This window comes from Mytilus californianus, unplaced genomic scaffold, assembly GCF_021869535.1.
Source record: "Mytilus californianus isolate M0D057914Y unplaced genomic scaffold, xbMytCali1.0.p SCAF_1, whole genome shotgun sequence".
Classification (NCBI taxonomy): domain Eukaryota; kingdom Metazoa; phylum Mollusca; class Bivalvia; order Mytilida; family Mytilidae; genus Mytilus; species Mytilus californianus.
Genome location: NW_026262581.1, coordinates 130,648,948 through 130,671,941, shown reverse-complemented (window position 1 = coordinate 130,671,941; position 22,994 = coordinate 130,648,948). Strand labels below are relative to the sequence as shown.

Here is a 22,994-nt window from a genome sequence, read left to right as displayed (position 1 = left end):
TTCAGTTACAACTGCTCTCTGCAGCTCCTGACAGATACCAGTACTAGTTCTACAGAATTACTGTAAATTCAGAAATTATTGCGTGCATTTATTATTGCGATTTTTGAAAAAGGGACAAAAATGTGATATCAATTATTGCGATTTAGGGGAAATCTTAATTCATTTATATGTGTTAGATATTATAATGCGAGTTCTTATTACTGCGATACCAACCCAGTCGCGTTATTCGCATTAATAAAAACCTCGCAATAAATTCTGAATTTACAGTATAAAATGAGTGTATGTTTTCTATTTTAGTGTTGGACACTCTCTGCAGCTCCTGACAGATACCAGTACTAATTCTACAGAATTATATAATGATTGTATGTTTTCTATTTTAGTGTTGGACACTCTCTGCAGCTCCTGACAGATACCAGTACTAGTTCTACAGAATTATATAATGAGTGTATGTTTTCTATTTTAGTGTGGAACACTCTCTGCAGCTTCTGGCAAAGATACCAGTTCTACCTTGCCTTATAACGCAATCTTCAACTGAGCTTTATGACAAATCTTCATCGTCCTCATCATCTGGTTCATCAACATCAAGTAAAAGTCTTTTTGATTGGATCAGTTCTCAGGTTAGTGTGGTAAAATTTCAGATACATTAAAGTTTGTTTAGTTGGATTATATTTCACGAATCCACAGTATACAAGCCTTATAATTCTGTTCGCCAGACATACATTTTGTCTACAAAAGACTGATCAGTGATGCTCGAAGTTGAAGAGCATTAAGGGCCCAAAACTCAAAAAGGTTTTGCCAAATTCTACAATGGTATTGCAGAACATTAGGATTAGATCTGTTGTAAAGTATAATTTACACTAAAAGTATTTTATGTTTGACTAGTTCTTTGTTATTGTGATAAAACCATATTATTTTTGGTATTAATTTCTTCTACAATTTTTACATTTCCTATAGTGAGATAGAATACATTTTGGTAAATAGAATAAATGTAAATTAAAATTCTTCGTTTTGATATTGGAACACAAGTTAACAAATGAACAATGGGACCAACTTAAATGAACTAGCATTGACAAAAAGATTTACAGTTTTTGGAAACTCCTTACTATTTCATAATTTAGGATCCATCACATAGTCTTCATGATATGGTTGTCAAGTGTATTAAAGCAACAGAACAGTTAGATGATCGAGTCCTGAATACACTTACTAAAGAAGTGCAAGAAATGTTCACACAAGTAGATAATCCTAGCATGAAAGAAGTAAAGGGTATTGAGGACCGATTGTATGGCCTGGACCAAATATTGAGTTCTGGGAAGAGGGTTGTACAGGAACAAGGTGATATGGCTCAGGTTAGTATAACAGGCATAGATGGTCAAGTTAGAACTATAGTATAGAAATCATATACTGTGGGTTCATTATTGTTCGTTGGATACCAATTTTCGTTGAATTCATTGGTACAGGTTAACCACGAATTTAAATGTTCAACGAATTGCAAATTTTCTATAGGCTTGTATGCCGACTTTGGTAAAACCATGAAATTACATATCGATGAAAATGTAAATTTTTGTCAATCCACGAAAATTGGTACCCACGAAAATAAATTAATCCACAGTAAACCAGATGTGAAGCTTAGATTTGTATCGAAAATAAAGAGGTAAAACTGTGACCATGACCTTAAATTGAGTTCTAGGAAAAGGTCTATACAAAATGAGGTCATGTAGCACAAATTATTTTATATTTCCTTTGATATGTAAACAAGCTTATATACCAGTAGAAGAAAATTGCTTTGAAAATAATAAACAGATCTTTACAGGGACACACCCTAAAGCCTTTACAATATCATGTGTCAATAAATTGTTTGAAATATTTATTACATTGAGTGCTTCATGTACATTTTTATATTTGATGAAAAATGGTAATAAAAGGTAAAATATCAACACTATACACAGGTGATTGAAAATTTATTTCTCAATTAAATTTGAACCTAGAAATGTATACAGCTTAATCTTCATGTGTTGAAAACTCTGATAAGTCAAGGTATATTGTCACTCCCGGCAGAATTCTTGTTTGTTTAATGCATTTCTAGCTCTGTTGAGCAGGGATCTCCATGATCTGTTTTATGATGGTGCACCACCATCGTTAAAATATCTTCCGCCATTGTCAAATGATCCCCGCCATCGTTGAATTATCTTCCACTATCGTCAAATGATCCCAGCCATTGTCAAATTTGTTTTCATTTCGCTTGCCTCCACCATTTTTGTTAGCAATTATAATCAAGTGCATATAGTTGCATAACCCTTATTGCATTATAATCCAAAGGGTCCTCCTGATTACAGTTTTAAAGCCCTAAGGGATATTCGGCTAAAGATCTCTAATCACAGGTAGATCGACACACCTGACAGGAGAACACTTTATCAAGATAGACAATTGATTGCATTATTTAATTACGTTTCAGCAAATGCTAATGAAAATTAAGATTGAAAAATAAATTTTAAATCCAGTTACGAAGAAAAAAGTTTAACAAGTCAAACACATGCTTTTATATATATTGACTTACACAATCAGCATCCCCCTTTTTAAACGAGTACAAAATAAGACGTAAAACCGAAATAATTTCATGACAAATAACACGAGTACAACAATAATCGATAATATTGAATCACTTAACCAGTTTAAAAGTAAATGCATGAATATTAACTGCAACTTGATAATCTGAAGAAATTTCGTATCTTAATTCCGATTTCACTTCAGATTAAAAAATACATCCGGTTTACATTCTGAATCGTAAGATACATGTTGCATAGTCTATTACTATGTAATTTGCAGGTTAAAGTCATTAAAACCATTTAAGTTGTAATTGTTGGCCCTCCAAATTTTTCTCCAACGTTTTACAAAACATGTATGAAACTTCTGGTTGTTGATGCTGCAAATCGTCGATACTGGTTCATGACTTCTGAATTTGACAGTGAAAAAAGATCCCCCCAATTTTGAAGTCCTAAACAATAACCAAATTAGCAAGAAAATGACTTGGGCTTGTGATCATTCTTGACTAAAGGGAAGCCATGCAGGCTTGACATTGGAATTGTTACAAATGACAATTAATGAAAAAATTGGTTATTCTATAATGAAATAAATATAATAAGCAATTTATCAGTCTATTCACCATTCCTTACATAGAAATGGAGGAATAAAATACTTTCAATCACGCCACACCATAGACACAGGGTTTTGTCATGGTGAAAGTTCCTCCATAGTAAAATTTTTATCCATGCAGGTCCCTGGTTGAGTCGAACTCAACTGATTTGATATCTCGGTTAAATCAAGTATATTTTGAAGTCCACTCAAAGAAAAATGAACATAAATTTACCCCGATGTGTCGAAGTTCGAAGTAAAAGAAATTTTGGAAGGAAAAAAAACAATTTCAGTTTGAAGTAATGAATCAAATAATGAAATCCTATGTTTTTATTGTGCATCAAAAATAAGTGCCTTATTAGTTCTAGGTCAATCAATTTGTTTGTTTAACAATCAGATTGGCATGTTTCACTAATTGTTTGTGGACAACTTTGAGGTTTGACCATGCATAAAATTATGTGGAACACATTTTACCTGAGAGGTTTACAAAACAAATTAATAGACACAAGCCTAGAATTTCATAAAAGATCAATGAATAATGAAAGTTATATTTAAACTGATCAAACTTTTGTTAAAAGATGAAGACTTATACATCTGTAAGGATTTGTTTAGATTAGTTTGTTGTAACTAACTGTGTTTACCCTCTTTAAATAAAGAAATTATTATTATTATTATTATTTCGTTTAGCGAGTACTTCTGTATTTTATTGTTCTTTATCTAAAATATTAGATGTGAAATTTGTATTTGACAGTTGTTTCCCATTCATTTGATGTGTTTGAGCTTTTGATTTTGCCAATCGACAAAGAACTTTCCGTTTTGAATTTTTCTTGGAGTTCGATATTTTTGTTATTTTACTTTTTTCTGTCTCCTCTTTTTATGACATTAATTATTTTTTAATACTGCATGTACTATCAATGAATATGGATTGGGATATTAAATACGTTTTCTGCCATTACATATGGATTGGGATATTAAATACGTTTTCTGCCATTACATATGGATTGGGATATTAAATAAGTTTACTGCCATTACATATGGATTGGGATATTAAATACGTTTTCTGCCATTACATATGGATTGGGATATTAAATAAGTTTTCTGCCATTACATATGGATTGGGATATTAAATACGTTTTCTGCCATTACATATGGATTGGGATGTTAAATACATGTACGTTTTCTGCCATTACATATGGATTGGGATATTAAATACGTTTTCTGCCATTACATATGGATTGGGATATTAAATACGTTTTCTGCCATTACATATGGATTGGGATATTAAATACGGTTTCTATCATTACATAGCAGGCTGACAGCACAAGACACAGTATTGAAATGGTACAACATGATGAACTCGTGACCTTGGAAGATATTGTAATGTCAGGTCCATCTGATTTCGACTTATCGAGGTTCAACTGTATGTGAACAAGGGAGTAAACCCTGAAATTCTGCATAACAAAATGAAATAACATAATATTTATAGAATTCCTTAGACATTTCTTCTTGCCATACAAGATCAGTTTAACAATGTATATAAGTATATCATTTAATTGTTATTTCAGGGATTTGTACAAAATCAGAATCGAGTGAGTGCTTTGAAGGATAAGTCTATACTACCAGATCTGTGTTCTAGTCATAAAAAGCAGCTGCTTGTCATGGTCAACAATCACAAGAAAATACAGGAAACTAAGAAGAAATGTAAAATGGCCAAAGAGGAACTAGCAATAAATCTTCATGCAAGACTAAGGTAATGTTAAATGTACCAGACACAAGAAAACCATGTCAGCTGTACATAGCAGCAAACTTGGGGGAAAAAGGCATAGTGGAAAAATGGATATTGATAAGTTCTAAGTTCACATTGAAAAGGGTTTCAGACAAGTCTTTCTTTGATATTGATTACATCAGTAATATGATTTAATGTTTATGTTTTTTGAGACAAAATAGAGTATTGTATAACTATATGTTTAAAGAATATTTAGGGAGTCCTATAACAAACTATTTTGTGTTAACTTGCAGGCATACATTTATGAGTTTTATGTGTTTGTTTCAGGTGGGTTATGTTGGTTGAGAAGAGAATCTGTGATATAGATGGTAAGCTGATAATATACCATGAGAATCTGAAGAGACTGAGGAAGAGATTAGAAGTTCTCAAACAGATTCATGATGCCCCTAATATATATGCCTGTCTTGTTGTAGAGGTAGTTAGACGTAGGAGATTCTCATCCACATTCACAGAGGTATGTTCAGTAAATTCAAGGTTTTTTGTTGAATAGAAACTATATACCATTTCAATCATTATTGAGTGTTTAAATCAACAATTCTTTATAATGTTTATTCACATTTTTTCAGAAAACACCTTATAACTATGGAAAAATTTGAGAGTGTTTGCTTTTTTTCACAAAAGAGTCCATAGGAATTTTAGGAGACCATTTGCTAATTGAGGCGACTTGAAAAGAATTTGCAATAAAATATCATCACTTGTATTTTTATAAGACCGCAAAATTTTTTCGGCTGTATAATGGTAAGATGTTGTGGTCGTTGTTGTCTGAAGACATTTGGTTTCCAGACAATAACTTGAGTATAAGAGTATGGATCTCTATGAAGTTGTAACACAAGGTTCCATACTAAAAAATGAAGGTTTGATTTTGGGGGTTATGGCCCTAACCGTTTAGAAAAAAGGTTAAAAAACATTCCTTTTCCAATACTTTGTTGAAATTGCATATTTCTTGGTCAATTTCAATGGGGTTTAATTTTAAAGTCTTGAATTCTCAGGGTTCTTTGATATCCTGAATCTAACTGTGTATTAAGATTTATGATTTTGGGCCCTGTTTTCATATTGGTCCACATTGAGGTCCAAAGGGATCAAAATTAAACTTTATTTGATTTCATCAAAAATTGAATTATTGGGGCTCTTTGATATGCCGATTATAAAAATGTATTTAGATTTTTAATTTTGGTCCCCGTTTTCTAATTGGTCCACATGAAGGTCCTTAGGGTCCAAAATTAACTTTGTTTGATTTCAAAAAAAATTGAATACTTAGGGTTCTTTGATATGCTGAATCTACTGTGCATTTAGAATTTTGATTTTGGTCACTGTTTTCAAATTTGTCAACATTAAGGTACAAAAGGTCCAAAATAAAACTTCGTTTGATTTTAACAAAAATAGAATTCTTGGGGTTCTATGATATGCTGAATCTAAAAATGTATTTAGATTTTTATACAAGTTGATTTTTGGCCCAGTTTTCAAGTTGTTCCAAATCAGGGTCCAAATCAAACTTTGTTTGATTTCAACAAAAATTGAATATATGGTTTTTTTTTATAATGCTGAATCTGACCTGGTATTTAGATTTTGGATGTTGTGCCCTGTTATCAAATTGGTCAACATTGAGGTCCAAAGAGTCCAAAATTAAACTTTGTTTGATTTCATCTAAAATTAAATTCTTGAGGTTCTTTGATATGCTAAATCTAACCATGTATTTAGATTTTGGATATTGGTCATATTAGGTATATTTCCAATTTCAAATTTTTCAATTCTTAGACCACATTCATTCTTTGTCAGAAAACTATGCTGTGTCAAATATTTAATCACAATCCAAAATCAGAGCTGTTTCAAGCTTTAATGTTGTGTCCTTACTTGCCCCAACTGTTCAGAGTTCGACCTCTGAGGTCGTATCAAGCTGTGCCCTGCAAAGCATTTTATTTTTTATCTAATCATATTCATAAAAGATTAATGATTTGTATTCAGGTTTTTGTATTTTCATCATTTCATACTTCTGTTATAAAATGAATAAAAATTAAGCGTCGATAGAAAAAGAGAATTTACAGAAAAAAATCTTCATTTTCTTAGTGGGCTAGCAGTGTAGCAGAAGAATCCACACAAATCCACTCAGAAGAATATAAAAGAAGGGAAGCTTTCATTAGTCAAGTGGGTAAGTCAAGAGACATGAAGATAGTTGTGAGTAATGTAAAAGTTGTATTTTGATTTGTTTTTGTTTTTTGGGGGGTTAAGTAAACCATTTATGAAAATACTCATTGAAATACAAGTTTTCTGTTACTCCAATTGTTTGTTTACATATGAGCAATATATATAATGAATATATAAGTACTCTATAAAAACACTTCAAAATTGAGGTCTAAAACTTGCATTGAAGGAAATAAAACTGAAAACAGAATATTGGCATAAATATATGATCAATGGATGTGGGCGTATTGACTACTGCTAAGGCCAAAGATAAAATTTAAACTGTTTGATGTTGCCTACCTACCCACCTAAAAAGCAGCCTACCCGAGAAAAAAAATCATGACACAAATCGTTTGAAATTTTTTTTTTCAGAGATTTTTTTCTGCTCTTACATCGTATTCTTGTCTAAAATATGTAACTTATGTTGTTGGACAAAAAAAAAATTTTAAAAATCCCTACCTACCTACCCAACCCTACAAGGCATTGGTAGGCAACATCAAACAAGGAATTTTTTAAGGGTGGCCTAAAGTTGAGGGTTGAGAACCACAAAAAATGTATGCTCATGAAATTGAAGTCCCTCTTGAGAGTAGTAGATGCATTGATCACCAATATATAAAAACTAGAAGACAGGATCAGTGAGAAAGACACTACCTTCAGAACACTCATTGTGTCCTATATAACAACATGTCACCAAGTAAAACTACCTTCAGTCCACTCATTGGGTCCTATAAAACAACATGTCACCAAGTAAAACTACCTTCAGAACACTCATTGTGTCCTATAAAACAACATGTCACCAAGTAAAACTACCTTCAGAACACTCATTGTGTCCTATAAAACAACATGTCACCAAGTAAAACTACCTTCAGAACACTCATTGTGTCCTATAAAACAACATGTCACCAAGTAAAACAACCTTCAGAACACTCATTGTGTCCTATAAAACAACATGTCACCAAGTAAAACTACCTTCAGAACACTCATTGTGTCCTATAATACAACATGTCACCAAGTAAAACTTCCTTCAGAACACTCATTGTGTCCTATAAAACAACATGTCACCAAGTAAAACTTCCTTCAGAACACTCATTGTGTCCTATAAAACAACATGTCACCAAGTAAAACTTCCTTCAGTCCACTCATTGTGTCCTATAAAACAACATGTCACCAAGTAAAACTACCTTCAGAACACTCATTGTGTCCTATAAAACAACATGTCACCAAGTAAAACTACCTTCAGGACACTCATTGTGTCCTATAAAACAACATGTCACCAAGTAAAACCACCTTCAGAACACTCATTGTGTCCTATAAAACAACATGTCACCAAGTAAAACTACCTTCAGTCCACTAAAAACAGAAGTGAAAACAATATTACAGAAAACAAATTAATGCATGAGTTATCAAACAGTAGACCATTTATATAGAATTACTAAAAATAATAATCATTGCTATCTGGCCCAGTATTAGTTTTAGTGAGCATGTGCCTCTGTTGAAAAATCCATGAGAACTGATTGCTTTCTATTTAGTAACAATTTAAACCCTTCAGTCTTATGATTTGTTTTTAGAAAAATTATGTTTGTCATTGTTATCAGAAATATTTGTTTTATAGGTCGGCATTTCTTACAGACACTTTTTACTGGTTTGGATCCATTTTCATCCAACTTTGCAGTAAGTTTATAATCATGCAATACATGATACATAGTGTCAACATGTTAACTATACTGTAACTATCATCACTGATTAAATGAATATTTCATATCACATCTATCCTTAACTGTTTTAAGTATCTCTTATCTTAGAGGCTTGTGAGAAACTACATGAACTCAGTTTCACAAACTTTTAATGAACTATAATAATGCTTTACCACGAGAACAACAACAACAACACAAATACAGGAAAACATAAATAGATAATGGTAATATCCTGTCATGTAACTTTGATGTAGCGGAGGGGGCATTAAGTTTTTACCCTTGTCCGTCTGTACATCGGTCTGTCCGTCCGTACTTCCTGAAATTGGTTTCCATTCTCTAACTTTAGTTTGCCTCAATCAAATGTTATGAAACTTATACACAATGCTTATTACCACAAAACGCAGATCAAGTTTGAATTTTGGTGGCCTCTCTTACCATTCTAGAGTATTGCCCCTTTACAAATGGAAGAATTGCTGAATTTTTCATTTCCGTTCTCTAACTTAAGTTTCCTTCAGCCAAATGTTATGAAACTTATATACAATGCTTATTACCACAAAACACAGATCAAGTTTGAATTCCGTTGGCGTCACTTTTACCGTTCTAGAGTTATGCTCCTTTACAAATGGAAAAATTGCTGAATTTTTCGTTTCCGTTCTCTAACTTAAGTTTGCCTCAACCAAATGTTATGAAACTTATACACAATGCTTATTACCACAAAACTCAGATCAAGTACGAATTTGGGTAGCGTCATTTACCATTCTTGAGTTATGTCCCGTTATACTCTTATATGCAAGTAGGGGCATCATCTGTGTTCCATGGACACATTCCCCATTTATTTTTTTTATTTAATTACCTTCAAAACTTCATCAGTTGCTAAGTTAATTGAGGAGCCCTCTGTCGATTAAATTTGCTTTGTCATTTCAATTTACAGAAATTAAATAGGCCTTACAAACAAGGGTATTTTTTCTCTCTTAATTGCTGAGAAATATCTTTTTTTTTAAACTTTTTCCTGATTGAAATACAATGAGGTTTGTATACATAGTTTATACTAGAATTAGTTTAATAAAACATTATTTCTAACATAGGTGGAGCCTCCAGCAGCAATAGACCAGGGACTTCCAGTTATCACAGAAGATGATATAGAAATGTTGAAACATTCTGTTCCTGAACTATCAGATCTCTTAGTGTAAGTTATGATGTTTAGATGATTGTTCCAGGATTGGCTATTGGCTAGAATACTGAAAATTCAGAAATTATTGAGAGATTTTTATTATTGTGAATAATGTGACTGGGTAAGTATTGCAACAATAAGAGCTTGCATTCTGATATCTGATACAAATATCTGTATGCAGATTTTCCAGAAATCACAATGACTAATCTTGATTTTTTTGTCCGTTCTTCAAAAAGGCAATAATAAATACAAGCAATAATTTCTGAATTTACAGTAGGTCATTATGCTTCATATGTCATCTTTAAATTTATTTGCTGATATTTTTATGCAAGTTCAGATAACTGTTTTAAAGCCACTTGATTTGGTGGATACTTGATTTCTTGGTTTTGACAAATTCTTGATGCAAATCAATAGATTTGTGTTTTTCTTAAACACTAGACAAATTTCCTATTGGCTTTAATGTAGAATTTTACAAAACCACAATAATTCCATTTGTATATCTATTTCGCATCTTGAACAAGTCATTCATTTCATATACATATCTAAACTGATTGATGATAGAGTTTTATGTATAATTTGCCCAAAGTGGATAATATCATTGTATTTTCAAAAATACAATTTATACTTTATAAAAAATGAAAAATGAGATAAAGTTCATAAATGATGATTTTAGATACAAAAAAAATAAATGGGATCACCACATTTGTTATCTTGATACAAGTCAAAACAGATAAATTTACTGTACATTGTTTTGTAAAACAGAATTATCTGAGTTATCTCACTTTGATATATAACAAAGATTTTTGTAAAATGATGTTTTTATCATGAGATACAATTGTATGTCTTTTTTTTTTATTTAAATGAAATCCTCGAACAGATAGCCTTTCTGCATGAATGAAGCTAATTTCAGTAACAACCTGAATGATCATTTGCTACCATTTGGGGTCAAAGATGTAGGAATAAACAAAAACATAAAAGCTTAGTTCATACAGGAAGATATTTGACTTTCTGTGTTACCAAATTTTTCAGGGTTCCCATAGAGAGCAATAAAATTATGAAGAGTCACTGGGGTGTATTAACATGTACAACCAACAAACCACAGACACCAAAACCATCTTCACTAGCCACATCAGAAATAGAGATTATTCATAGTTATGATGATCGATTCTATACAGCTGATCATACAGAACTATCCTTAGGGGATCAGGTAGCAAGTAGTGAACTGACTTCTAACTTATTAACAAAATCTGATATTGGGGTGACTAGCCCCACAGAAAAAACTGAATTTATAATGCCCAAAAGTCTTTCAGAAGAATTAACAAAGGAAATGCAAGAAACAAGTCGTAGGAAACTGTTGGAAGAAAGTAAAGTTGATAGTGGTACTAAAAACACTAGGGAGGTTAATAGAACAGTTGTGTCTTCAGGTACAGGGGAGGTGTCTGGAACTTCCACATCATCCGGTGAGCAGATAAAATCAACAGAAAGTGAACTGTCTTCATGTGCTCCAGATAGAAGTACATCAAGTTCACATTCAGGGAAGAAAAAGTTGGGTGTACAATGTACTTCACCAGACCTTGAAACGTCCCAGGAATTTACAACTGCAGACTTCTATATAGAAGATTCTATGCCTTCCTCTATGGGTGGTTCTCCTTCTAGTGCTAACATAGAGGACAAGTCTGAAAAACAATTGGATGATAATAAAGAGGAACCTGAACTGTCTGTTTATAAGACAAAATTAGCTTTAACAGAAACAAAACTTAAAAATTTAAGAGATTTTGTTTCCAATTGTTTTCCAGACTTGAAGCAAAGATTTAAAGATTTTGAAACAAGCATTAACTGTGATAGATCTAAATTCTCTGAGGATTTAGAGAAAACAAAAGAAAAAGTGATTGAAATTCTTCAGATATTTGACATACAGCAACAGAATATAAGCAAGTCAAATAGTGAGAAGCTTGGACAAAATCATTCTGAGGAGATAAAGAAACTTCAGCAAGAAATCACTGAACTGAAAAATAAAAATTCTGAATTTGAACAGTTGTTAGATGAAGCAAAGCAAAATTCTCTTATGGAAAAGGAAAGTATACAACAGAAATCAGATGATTTGCAGAAAACTATTCAGGAAATGACAGGTCAGTTAGAGTCCGCTAAATCAACTCAACTTAAATTACAAAGTGATGTGCAAAGCTTGACAAAAACATTAGAAAGTCATGATTCAGAATTTAAAACAAAACAAAAAGAAACTGAAATAACATACAAGGAAATGGAATCTAAATATAAACAGGAACTTACTGAAATGTCTCAGCAGCACTCTCTAGAAATGGAGGTAGAATTAGACAAAGTTAGGTCTGATTTAAAGGATCAGATGGATCAGTTAGAGACTGAAGCCAAAGCTCATGAGGAAGAAACACAGAAATTTCAAAATGATCTTTTATTGGCTGAAAAGGAAAGAATAAAATTAGAAGAAACTTTAGCAACTCAATATCAGACAGAAAAAGATAGTATTAAGTTGATACTGACTGAAGAATTTTCTGAAAAATTGACAAAAGAGAAAGAACAGTACTCACAAAATGTGGATGAATTAACAGGACAATTAGAAAAAGCTCATGAAACCAAAATGATTGAATTAAAAAATCAACTCTTGAAGGATAAGGCAGAAGAAATAAGCAAAATTCAAAAAGAATTGAATGAGGGGTTTGACTCTACTTTGACAGATTTAAAAGAAAACTTTGACAATGAAAAGAAAACTCTGACTGAGCAACATAATAATAAATTAGTGGAAATGGAAGATTTGCATAGTATTGACTTGATGAAGTTAAATGAAGAATTCAATAAATGTAAGTTGGAACTTGAAGAACAATTAAGTTTATATACGGACAAGAAGTTCAGAGAGGAAGAAGTTCAAACAAACTCGGTGGATAAAATTGATTGTGCCATTGTAACTGATGTGTTACCTTGTAGGTCTATGGCCTTACAAACAGAACCTACAATGTTGAATAGTTTGACAGAAAGTCAATGTCAAACAGAGTTCACTGCAATCAGTATAAAGACGCAGACTGAAAATACAGTGAAACCCTGTGAAACTCAAACTGAATCAAAGGAGTTAATTCCAGGTTCAACACAAACTGATCTAAGGGAGGTAATTCAGGTAGAGATGCAGACAGACAGTTGGGTTGGTGTGTTAGGTGTGAGTTCTACAGAGGTTGAGGAGAAGAGTATCCAGACAGAGATAATGGAATGTGTTCAGTCAGATTGTCAGACAGAGAGACAGGAAACATGTGATCAGGAATGTCAGATTATAGATGACACAGAATCAAAGGTTAGTTGCCTAGGATTTATGTTTCTGATTGTTGTTGCCATACTTTCATCCATCACCACATTGTATCCACAAATCCTCCTTTAAGACATTGATTGGATTTTAATTAAAAATATGAGAGTTTAAGTACCTGATTTTTATACAACTTTTGCGATCGTGTATTGGTATGAAGACACATTGGTTTTCGCACTCTAACTTTAGTTTAAGTGAATGGATCTCTATGAAATTTTACCATAAGGTTCAACACCACAAAAGGAAGGTTGGGATTGATTTTGGGGGTTATGGTACCAACAGTTAATGAATTAGGGGCCAAAAAGGGGCCAAAAATTAGCATTTTTGTAACTTCCAGACATAACTTGTGTGTTAGTGTATGGATCTCTCTGACATTGTACCACAAGGTTCCATATCACAAAGGGAATGCCGGGATTGATTTTGGGGGTAATTGCCTCAAAATTTTAGGAATTAAGGGCCAAAAAAGGGGCAAAAAACAAGCATTTTTATATGGACAAATACTTTAGTACAAAACATAATTTAAAGCAGTGTAAGGGAGATAAATCAAATACATCATTTGAATTACCTCCCTTACACTGCTTTTAAATTATGTATAAAGTAATGGTTAATGAACAATTAAGACAATTTAAAATAGTGTAAGGGAGGTAATCCACATACAACGTTTTGATTACTTCCCTTACACTGCTTTTAAATTATGTTTAAAGAAATGCATATTTATAAAGGAAGACCAGTAAAAATATCTACAAATGTTGCATCTTTTTTTTTTTACCAAAAAATCCATATGAAAGATTTGACACCATATTTTAAATTCTATTATAAAATAGATTAAGTTAGCACTATGGTAAATTTAAATGGGTAATTATGGTTGCAAATTCCATTGGAAATTTGAATTGAGATTATGACCATATCTTCAGGGAAAGAATTTTTTTGGGGAAAAAGGGGGGGTAAAAAGAAATTGTGGGGGTCAATTTTTTCTCATTTCAGATTTCAGAATTTAAAAAGAATTATTCTTCAAATATTATTTTTTTTTCAAATTTCAAATATTGAAAAATTTCAAGAAGTAATCTTTAATTGCACAGTATGGCGCATTAGATTTGTAAAATCTTTGACCACATTTATTTATTTGTTATGCCAAATCTGACCGTGTATTTAGATTTTTAATTTTGGGTCCAGTTTTCAAATTGGTCTACATTAAGGTCCAAAGGGTCCAAAATTAAACCTAGTTTGATTTTAACAAAAATTGAATATATGGGGTTCTTTGATATGGTCCGAGTACACAGTTATCGTCCTTTGATTTTCGTTGTCCACAAATGTAGTCCCTAGTGTTGACAGTGTGTTACTTGCCATTTTTTTTTTATACCTCTTCCAAATTTATTTCTCCATGTTTTATGACTCAAATAGCAAGTAGGGGGGTGAAATGACACTAAAAAAATTTGGGTCATGAATTTTAAAGTAAAGTAGTGATTTGGTCCAGCTGAAAAATGTTAAAAATTAGCACTTCGGAAGCTGTCAAAAGATTTGAAGACCCCCTTAACATAAAATTGTCCATATTTTGAGTTAGAGCCGATGAAGTTTTCTATAATTTTGATATAATTTGTCCCAAAAATAGTACAACACACTGTAAAAATATTATTGAGAAAGCGCAGGTGGGATTTTTTTAATTTTCATTTATTGTCTAAAAGAAATGCACTACGAAATAACTGTGTACTCGGACCTAAGAGGTGAAATCAGGAAATATAGAATCTGTACTTTGGCAACTTCCCTGAATGATTTGATGATGTCAATTTGTCAAATAGCATAAAACTAAAGGATTTAAACTTTTATTTGATAGAATTTCTGCAAAAATGACCAATTTGGGCATATTATGGTCAAAATAAGCATTTCATAGCTTTTTCAATTTTGATGCATAAGTGGCATTCTGACTTTCTATCTGACAGGTTTTTATGTGTCAATATTTGTGTTTCTATGCTTCAATCCAGTTGTATTACTCATTTGTGAACTCTGAATCTACAGAAAAGAAGATTATCTCAGACAATATGTACAAAATGTGTTGTATATATGACCCTCGTCTAACGCCCTGTTTGGATCAAGTTAAATGTGAGGAGCTTGGAACATAAAAGTTGAAGTCCATAATAAAGACCTCACTAAATTTGCATAAAAAGCACTTAACAATGTCTTTTGTACCTGTTTCATGTCACATAATATCTTTCTTTTCTTCTGTAGGATAGCAAGTGGTTCAAATATAAGCTTGTTGCGACTAAAATTGCATGCATGTTTTTCACTAAAAAGTGAAAAATCTTTGTATCAGACCATACTGTCAGCAAAAAAAGTTGAATGCAAGAGTCTTTTTGTGCTCAGATTTATTGTATCATGTCACCTGAGTATAGAAATGATAGAAAAGACACAAATTTTTATTTCCTATAGCTTCAATATGCATTTTTAAATGTAAATATGTGCTACGGCCTAAATTGACCCTAAATTATTTTCAGTCTTACTTGGCCTAAGACCCTTTTAAACTAATATGATATGTTATTTGTGAGTTTTCTTTCCATTTAAAGTACATTAAATATATATGTAAGGATTATTTATAACCAAAAAGCTTTACAAATTTAAAATTGCTGGAAAATATTACATCTTCATGTAAGGCCCCCCTTCATTGGAAAACCTCCATTTTTAGGCACAGGCTCATATAAATTTGACTTTTTTATAATTATGATAAGTCTGATAAATCAAATGAGTACTCAATTGCTTTTAATACATAATATTTTATATATTAAGGCATTTCAAAAGTATTTTTTTGCAATATTTAAATTTTTTAAGCCCCAAATGTTGATAGTTGAAATTTTTCAATTTTAACGTCTACATTTAACACGCAAAGTTGAATATAGAATTAGTCATATTGTCTATAATATATGTCCTTTTACCATGAAACTTTGTAGGCAGTCTTATAATTTATTAAGCTTTGGTCATACCAAGTTTCATTAAGATTGGTCAACTTTTTCTACCCTATTAGGTCCGAGTACACAGTTATCGTCCTTTGATTTTCGTTGTCCACAAATGTAGTCCCTAGTGTTGACAGTGTGTTACTTGCCATTTTTTTTTTATACCTCTTCCAAATTTATTTCTCCATGTTTTATGACTCAAATAGCAAGTAGGGGGGTGAAATGACACTGTAAAAAAATTTGGGTCATGAATTTTAAAGTAAAGTAGTGATTTGGTCCAGCTGAAAAATGTTAAAAATTAGCACTTCGGAAGCTGTCAAAAGATTTGAAGACCCCCTTAACATAAAATTGTCCATATTTTGAGTTAGAGCCGATGAAGTTTTCTATAATTTTGATATAATTTGTCCCAAAAATAGTACAACACACTGTAAAAATATTATTGAGAAAGCGCAGGTGGGATTTTTTTAATTTTCATTTATTGTCTAAAAGAAATGCACTACGAAATAACTGTGTACTCGGACCATATGCTGAATCGAAACATATATTTAGATTTTTGATTTCGGGCCCAGTTTACAAGTTGGTCCAAATTGGGGTCCAAAATTAAACTTTGTTTATTTCTACAAAAATTGAACATATGGGGTTCTTTGATATGCTGAATCTAACCATGTATTTAGATTTTTTATTTGTGGGCCCCGCTATCAAATTGATTCATATTGAGGTCAAAAGGGTCCAAAATTAAACTTTGTTTTATTTCATCAAAAATTGAATTATTGGGGTTCTTTGATATGCCAAATCTAACCGCGTATTTAGATTTTAATTTTGGGTCCAGTTTTCAAATTGGTCTACATTAAGGTCCAAAGGGTCCAAAATTAAACTGAGTTTGATTTTAACAAAAATCGAATATATGGGGTTCTTTGATATGCTGAATCTAAACATGTATTTAGATTTTTGATTTTGGGCCCAGTTTTCAAGTTGGTCCAAATTGGGGTCCAATATTAAACTTTGTTTGATTTCAACAAAAATTGAATATATGGGGTTCTTTGATATGCTGAATTTAACCATGTATTTAGATTTTTTATTTGTGGGCCCCGCTATCAAATTGGTTCATATTGAGGTCAAAAGGGTCCAAAATTAAACTTTGTTTTATTTCATCAAAAATTGAATTATTGGGGTTCTTTGATATGCCAAATCTAACTGCGTATTTAGATTTTAATTTTGGGTCCAGTTTTCAAATTGGTCTACATTAAGGTCCAAAGGGTCCAAAATTAAACTGAGTTTGATTTTAACAAAAATCGAATATATGGGGTTCTTTGATATGCTGAATCTAAACATGTATTTAGATTTTTGATTTTGGGCCCAGTTTTCAAGTTGGTCCAAATTGGGGTCCAATATTAAACTTTGTTTGATTTCAACAAAAATTGAATATATGGGGTTCTTTGATATGCTGAATTTAACCATGTATTTAGATTTTTTATTTGTGGGCCCCACTATCAAATTGGTTCATATTGAGGTCAAAAGGGTCCAAAATTAAACTGTTTTATTTCATCAAAAATTGAATTATTGGGGTTCTTTGATATGCCAAATCTAACTGTGTATTTAGATTTTTAATTTTGGGTCCCATTTTTTAAATTGGTCTACATTAAGGTCCAAAGGGTCCAAAATTAAACTTAGTTTGATTTTAACAAAAATTGAATTCTTGGGGTTCTTTGATATGCTGAATCTAAACATGTGTTTAGATTTTTGATTATGGGCCCAGTTTTCAAGTTGGTCCAAGTTGGGGTCGAACTTTGTTTGATTTCAACAATAATTGAATATATGGGGTTCTTTGATATGCTGAATCTAACCATGTATTTTGATTTTTGGGCCCCCTTATCAAATTGGTCCACATTGAGGTCAAAAGGGTCCAAAATTAAACTTTGTTTGATTTCATCAAAAATTGAATTCTTTGGATTCTTTGATATGCTGAATCTAACCATGTATTTAGATTTTGGATATTGGACCATAATAGGTAAATTAAAAAATTTGAAGTTCTTAGACCACATTCATTCTGTGTCAGAAACCTATGCTGTGTCAAATATTTAATCACAATCCAAATTCAGAGCTGTATCAAGCTTGAATGTTGTGTCCATATTTGCCCCAACTGTTCAGGGTTCAACCTCTGCGGTCGTATCAAGCTGCGCCCAGGGGAGCATTTTATTGGTAATTTCTTTCAACAAAATATGGACCATGTGACCATATCTTATAAAAGGGAAGGCATTAAATACTTTCAACGCTCTCCATAATCACTTACTGGATTTCAATAACAGAAACTCACTGAAATGATGCACCGTATTTAATTTTTTTGATACAAATGATTTTTGGGGTTACACATAGAATCAACATGGACCTTGCAATATCTACAGAAGAGGTAGACATGTTTTACCTGCCATTCTTCCTTAGCCACTTGTTCTTTTTGAGTCAGACTACTTACGGTATATTTGATATCTTTCTCTCTAGTCTTGACTCTTGATGAGTTCTGGATAATAGTTGAAATACAGACCATTGTCACAAGAAATACATATCTGAAAAGAAGAGACATAATTGATATATAAATAAGAAGATGTGGTATGATTGCCAATGAGACAATATTCCACCAGAGACCAAATGACTTAAAAGTTTTTTTATTTCAGAAAATTGCTGAGATTCAGGAAGAACATCAAATGGAGATAAATAAATTAGTCAGCAAATTAGAGAAAGACAAGGAAGAATCTTGTATGTCGATGAAGACAAGTTTGATAGCAGAAAGACAGGTAAGAATCTTGTATGTCAATGAAGACAAGTTTGATAGCAGAAAGACAAGGAAGAATCTTGTATGTCAATGAAGACAAGTTTGATAGCAGAAAGACAGGTAAGAATCTTGTATGTCAATGATGACAAGTTTGATAGCAGAAAGACAGGTAAGAATCTTGTATGTCAATGAATACAAGTTTGATAGCAGAAAGACAAGGAAGAATCTTGTATGTCAATGAAGACAAGTTTGATAGCAGAAAGACAGGTAAGAATCTTGTATGTCAATGAAGACAAGTTTGATAGCAGAAAGACAGGTAAGAAGTATAGGTATAAATTATATGGTGTTCTGCACCTTGACATTGTAAGTGAACAGAGAACAAGTTAGGGCTATATTCCATTCACCTTGTCCATCTGTCCACTCCTCCTTTTCAGGTGCTACTGATCAGAATTACTTCATTTTTGGTCAGCACCTTAAAAGTAATGTGCTTTCTGATCTCACCTACATTCTGTTCGCCAAGTTTTTATACGCCCATTTACGGGACGTATTATGGTATACTGTGGTCAGTCCGTCTGTCTGTCCGTTGTCAACATGTCGTACAATAACTCAAAAACGCTTTAACCAATTTGCATGAAACTTTGGTGAATTGTTTATATCTATTGACGTGAGCTCCCTTTTGATTTTTATAAATTTTGGATTTTACATTTCTGAGTTGTGGGGTTTTATTCATTAAAAAGGGGGATTTTCTAGTTTTCAGACAATAACTCAAAAATGCTTTGAGCAGTTTTCATGAATCTTTGGTGAATTGTTTAAATCTATTGATGTGAGCTCCGTTTTCGATTTTTATAAATTTTAGATTTTACGTTTCCGAGTTACTGGGTTTTTGTCGAGCCTGTGACTTCTGTCGCAGAAAGCTTGACATAGGGATAGTGATCCAGGGACAGCGGCGGCGTTAACTAACTACTTAGAAGATTAATATTTCAGAAGGTAGAAGACCTGGATGCTACATACTTTGTATATAGATGCCTTATGTTATGAAGTTTCCATCTTTCATATGTCCATTGTCCTTGACCTCATTTTCATGGTTCAGTGACTACTTGAAAAAAAGTTAAGATTTTTTTTTTTCGGACAGTAACTCAAAAGTTCTTTGAGCAGTTTTCATGAAACTTTGGTGACTGATTTATATCTTTTTTTTTAAATTACCTCCCTTTAGATTTTTATAAATTTCTGATATGACATTGAGGATTATGGAACTTTATTCTTTGAAAAAGCAACGGGCTTATCATGGCTCAGCTTTAATATGTTAAATGAACTTAAATTTTTTAGTCACTCATTTCTTCAGTACTACTGAACAGAATGACATCATTTTTGGTCAGCAGCTTGAAAGTGATGAGTTGTAACATGCAGGCACTTATCAGATCTGTCAGTCATCTACTTCCTATTTTTACATTCTGTGACCAAAAAGTAGGGAGTATGCTTTGCAAAATTCAAAATAAATGAAAATACATGTCTGCTAGATTTAAAATGAAACGTCTGTTGGCCACTGTTCCTCATAGGTAGTAAATGGTAGTTAAAAGATGTAGTCAAGGTAGCAGAGAGTTATTTGTTGGTCCTTGGTTCACTTAAATCCAGATAATTTAATGTAATTGAATAATTATTTGATGTATATTACAGGTATCATTTAATGAGGCTGTCAACAAAGTCTCCAGTGAAAAAGATTCTATAATATTGGAATTGAGAGAGAAAGATTCCATTTCAATTGAGAAACTGAGAGTAGCTCAAGGTTAGTTTATAACTCTGGATTGAAACCGGAAGTAACTCAAGGTTAAAATAAATGGTAGCCTCAAGTTTTTTACACAGGTTACTTTACTGTAGTATAGTTGAAGGAAATTTGCACTAACCTTGTTAGAAATTTATTTCTCTGGGAAATATTGAACCATGAAATTCAAATTTGATTTTTTTTTCTATCGTAATATTAGTCTAGTCCAATTGTATGTTTGGAATAGTAAAACTTAACTTTCATAGCTTTTGAATGGATGATTGAGTTAAATAAACTTTGGTGTTATCCTTAAACTGTAGTGGTAAAACTTGCTAGAACAAACTATATACAAATACTGTCAGCTGATCAGGAATTGTAAGGCAGTAAGTGAAATAGAAAATTTAGTAGAAACCTGTCATGTTAAGTGAGTTTGAAATTTTTTAAAATTAAATTCATTTTTCTTTGTGATTTGAAAAGTTATGAACCCATGCAAACAGAAAAAAATGATGTAACTTTATAGAAAGTGGGAAGTACATGTATGAAGTTCATGTAATATATCACTTATTTTTAGAAACAATAGATAAACTTGTTGAAGAAAAGAGTAAAGTTGAAGACATAAAGACACGTGCAATGGCTCATCTCAGTGACAAAGAAAGGGAATTTACGTAAGTGTCTATAACTAACACAGATATAGTGTATCAAGAAGACTGGCTTTACACAAACTTATAGGGATAGATAGAAACAACAACAACAACTATTTAGTGACAGTAAATCGCTTAGTCAATATTGTCTCACAAAAGGTATGATTCATAATGTCTGACAAAAGGTATGATTCCCTTTCATTTGTTAGTTGTCTTCTCAGTAATAAGAAGGAAAAATAAGTTTTGTTGTATACTGTGCACCCTTAAAAAGAAAAGCAAAATGAGTGAAAAGAAAATAGAGTGGAATACATTGTTAACAAGGTACATTGTTGAATTTTCTTATCTGCCTTTAATTTGTTTTCTTTAATGGAAAGGTAACATATATTTCTTAAAATCCTTTGCACTACAAGATACACTCTTCATATAGTTGTGTACCTGACAAGTGCACCATGCACTTTTCTTTAACAAGTTCTTATCTAGAAATTGTGAAATTTTAGTGCTTCCAAGAGATCACTTGAAGATGATGTTGCCATGTTAAAACAACAGTTAGTTCAATATCAGCAGCAAATACAATCAATGTCTTTGTCATCTGCACCTTCAGTTATGGAAATCAGGTAATTGAACTTGGAATAAAGTTAGAAATAAGCTGATATATGTGCATGTAAAATAAAACTAAAATTTATAACTAGTGTTATTACAAAGTTTAGATAGGAAAAGAAGATTTGTATTAATTGTAAATATACTGCCTTTTTTTAGGAACATGGATGTACATTGTGTATATTCTTTAGAAATTTTTACTTACATTTTTTTTTACTGAAATAAAGTAAAATTTTCTTCTTTATATGTCTCTTGTAAAGCTGGAATTTTATTGAAAACCACCCATTGCAATACCATTTGTTGCCAAGATGAAGGAATATCAATAGATGTAGGCAGAGTCACTTCAGTTTAGAGAAACATTGCTTAAAGTGTTTAGATATATTTATATATCACAGGACAGATGTCCATCAAATTTCTGAAAAATTATCCTAGAAATATAATTATAAATATTTTCACATTTCCCAACCATTCATATAAATTCATACATTGTACATAGAGTAATAAAAAGCTTGTGTTATATTACAGTACACTAGAGGAAATAGAATCCAAGACAAAAATATCCCTGTTGGAAGAGGTAAGAATATGTTCCACACAAACTTTATTCTAAATCATAGTTCAGGACTCTCATTTGTTATAATCAATCTCTTGCTTAAAAGGAGAATATGAAATGACATTTTGTTTCTGGTGCCAATTTTTGTTGCAGACATTTAAAAGGTAAATGTGCAATATGAAATTGTGAGCACTTGAATCCCCTTGCTCTAGAATAAGATAATCAGATGTAAATTATGACTTTCAAAGGATTCTATGTAAAAGTAAGGGGATGTGGTAGATGAGAGAACTATCCATCATAAACCAAATGACGTTAGCAACTATAGGTCACTGTACAGCCTTCAAAAAAGAGCAAAACCCATACCCTATTGTAAGCTATGAAAGGCAGCAACGTGACATAATGTTAAACAAATTAATCAAAGAAAACCAATGTCCTTATGTACAAAACAATGAAAA

The 22,994-nt window shown here is 32.0% G+C and overlaps 1 protein-coding gene across 2 annotated transcripts in view; it reads left to right on the top strand.

The window, feature by feature from the left end:
- The window catches only part of LOC127734139 (RB1-inducible coiled-coil protein 1-like), a 51,750-nt gene that overhangs the window by 7,483 nt on the left and 21,273 nt on the right, over window positions 1–22,994 (top strand). For both annotated transcript variants that reach the window (XM_052243825.1, XM_052243830.1), the window contains exons 8-20: window positions 464–617; window positions 1,119–1,346; window positions 4,695–4,879; window positions 5,183–5,369; window positions 6,980–7,061; window positions 8,706–8,764; window positions 9,873–9,973; window positions 10,988–13,274; window positions 18,895–19,014; window positions 20,667–20,775; window positions 21,323–21,416; window positions 21,890–22,006; window positions 22,515–22,563. In XM_052243825.1, the coding sequence (XP_052099785.1) occupies window positions 464–617; window positions 1,119–1,346; window positions 4,695–4,879; window positions 5,183–5,369; window positions 6,980–7,061; window positions 8,706–8,764; window positions 9,873–9,973; window positions 10,988–13,274; window positions 18,895–19,014; window positions 20,667–20,775; window positions 21,323–21,416; window positions 21,890–22,006; window positions 22,515–22,563 (3,772 nt within the window). The remainder of the gene's footprint in view (window positions 1–463; window positions 618–1,118; window positions 1,347–4,694; window positions 4,880–5,182; window positions 5,370–6,979; window positions 7,062–8,705; window positions 8,765–9,872; window positions 9,974–10,987; window positions 13,275–18,894; window positions 19,015–20,666; window positions 20,776–21,322; window positions 21,417–21,889; window positions 22,007–22,514; window positions 22,564–22,994) is intronic.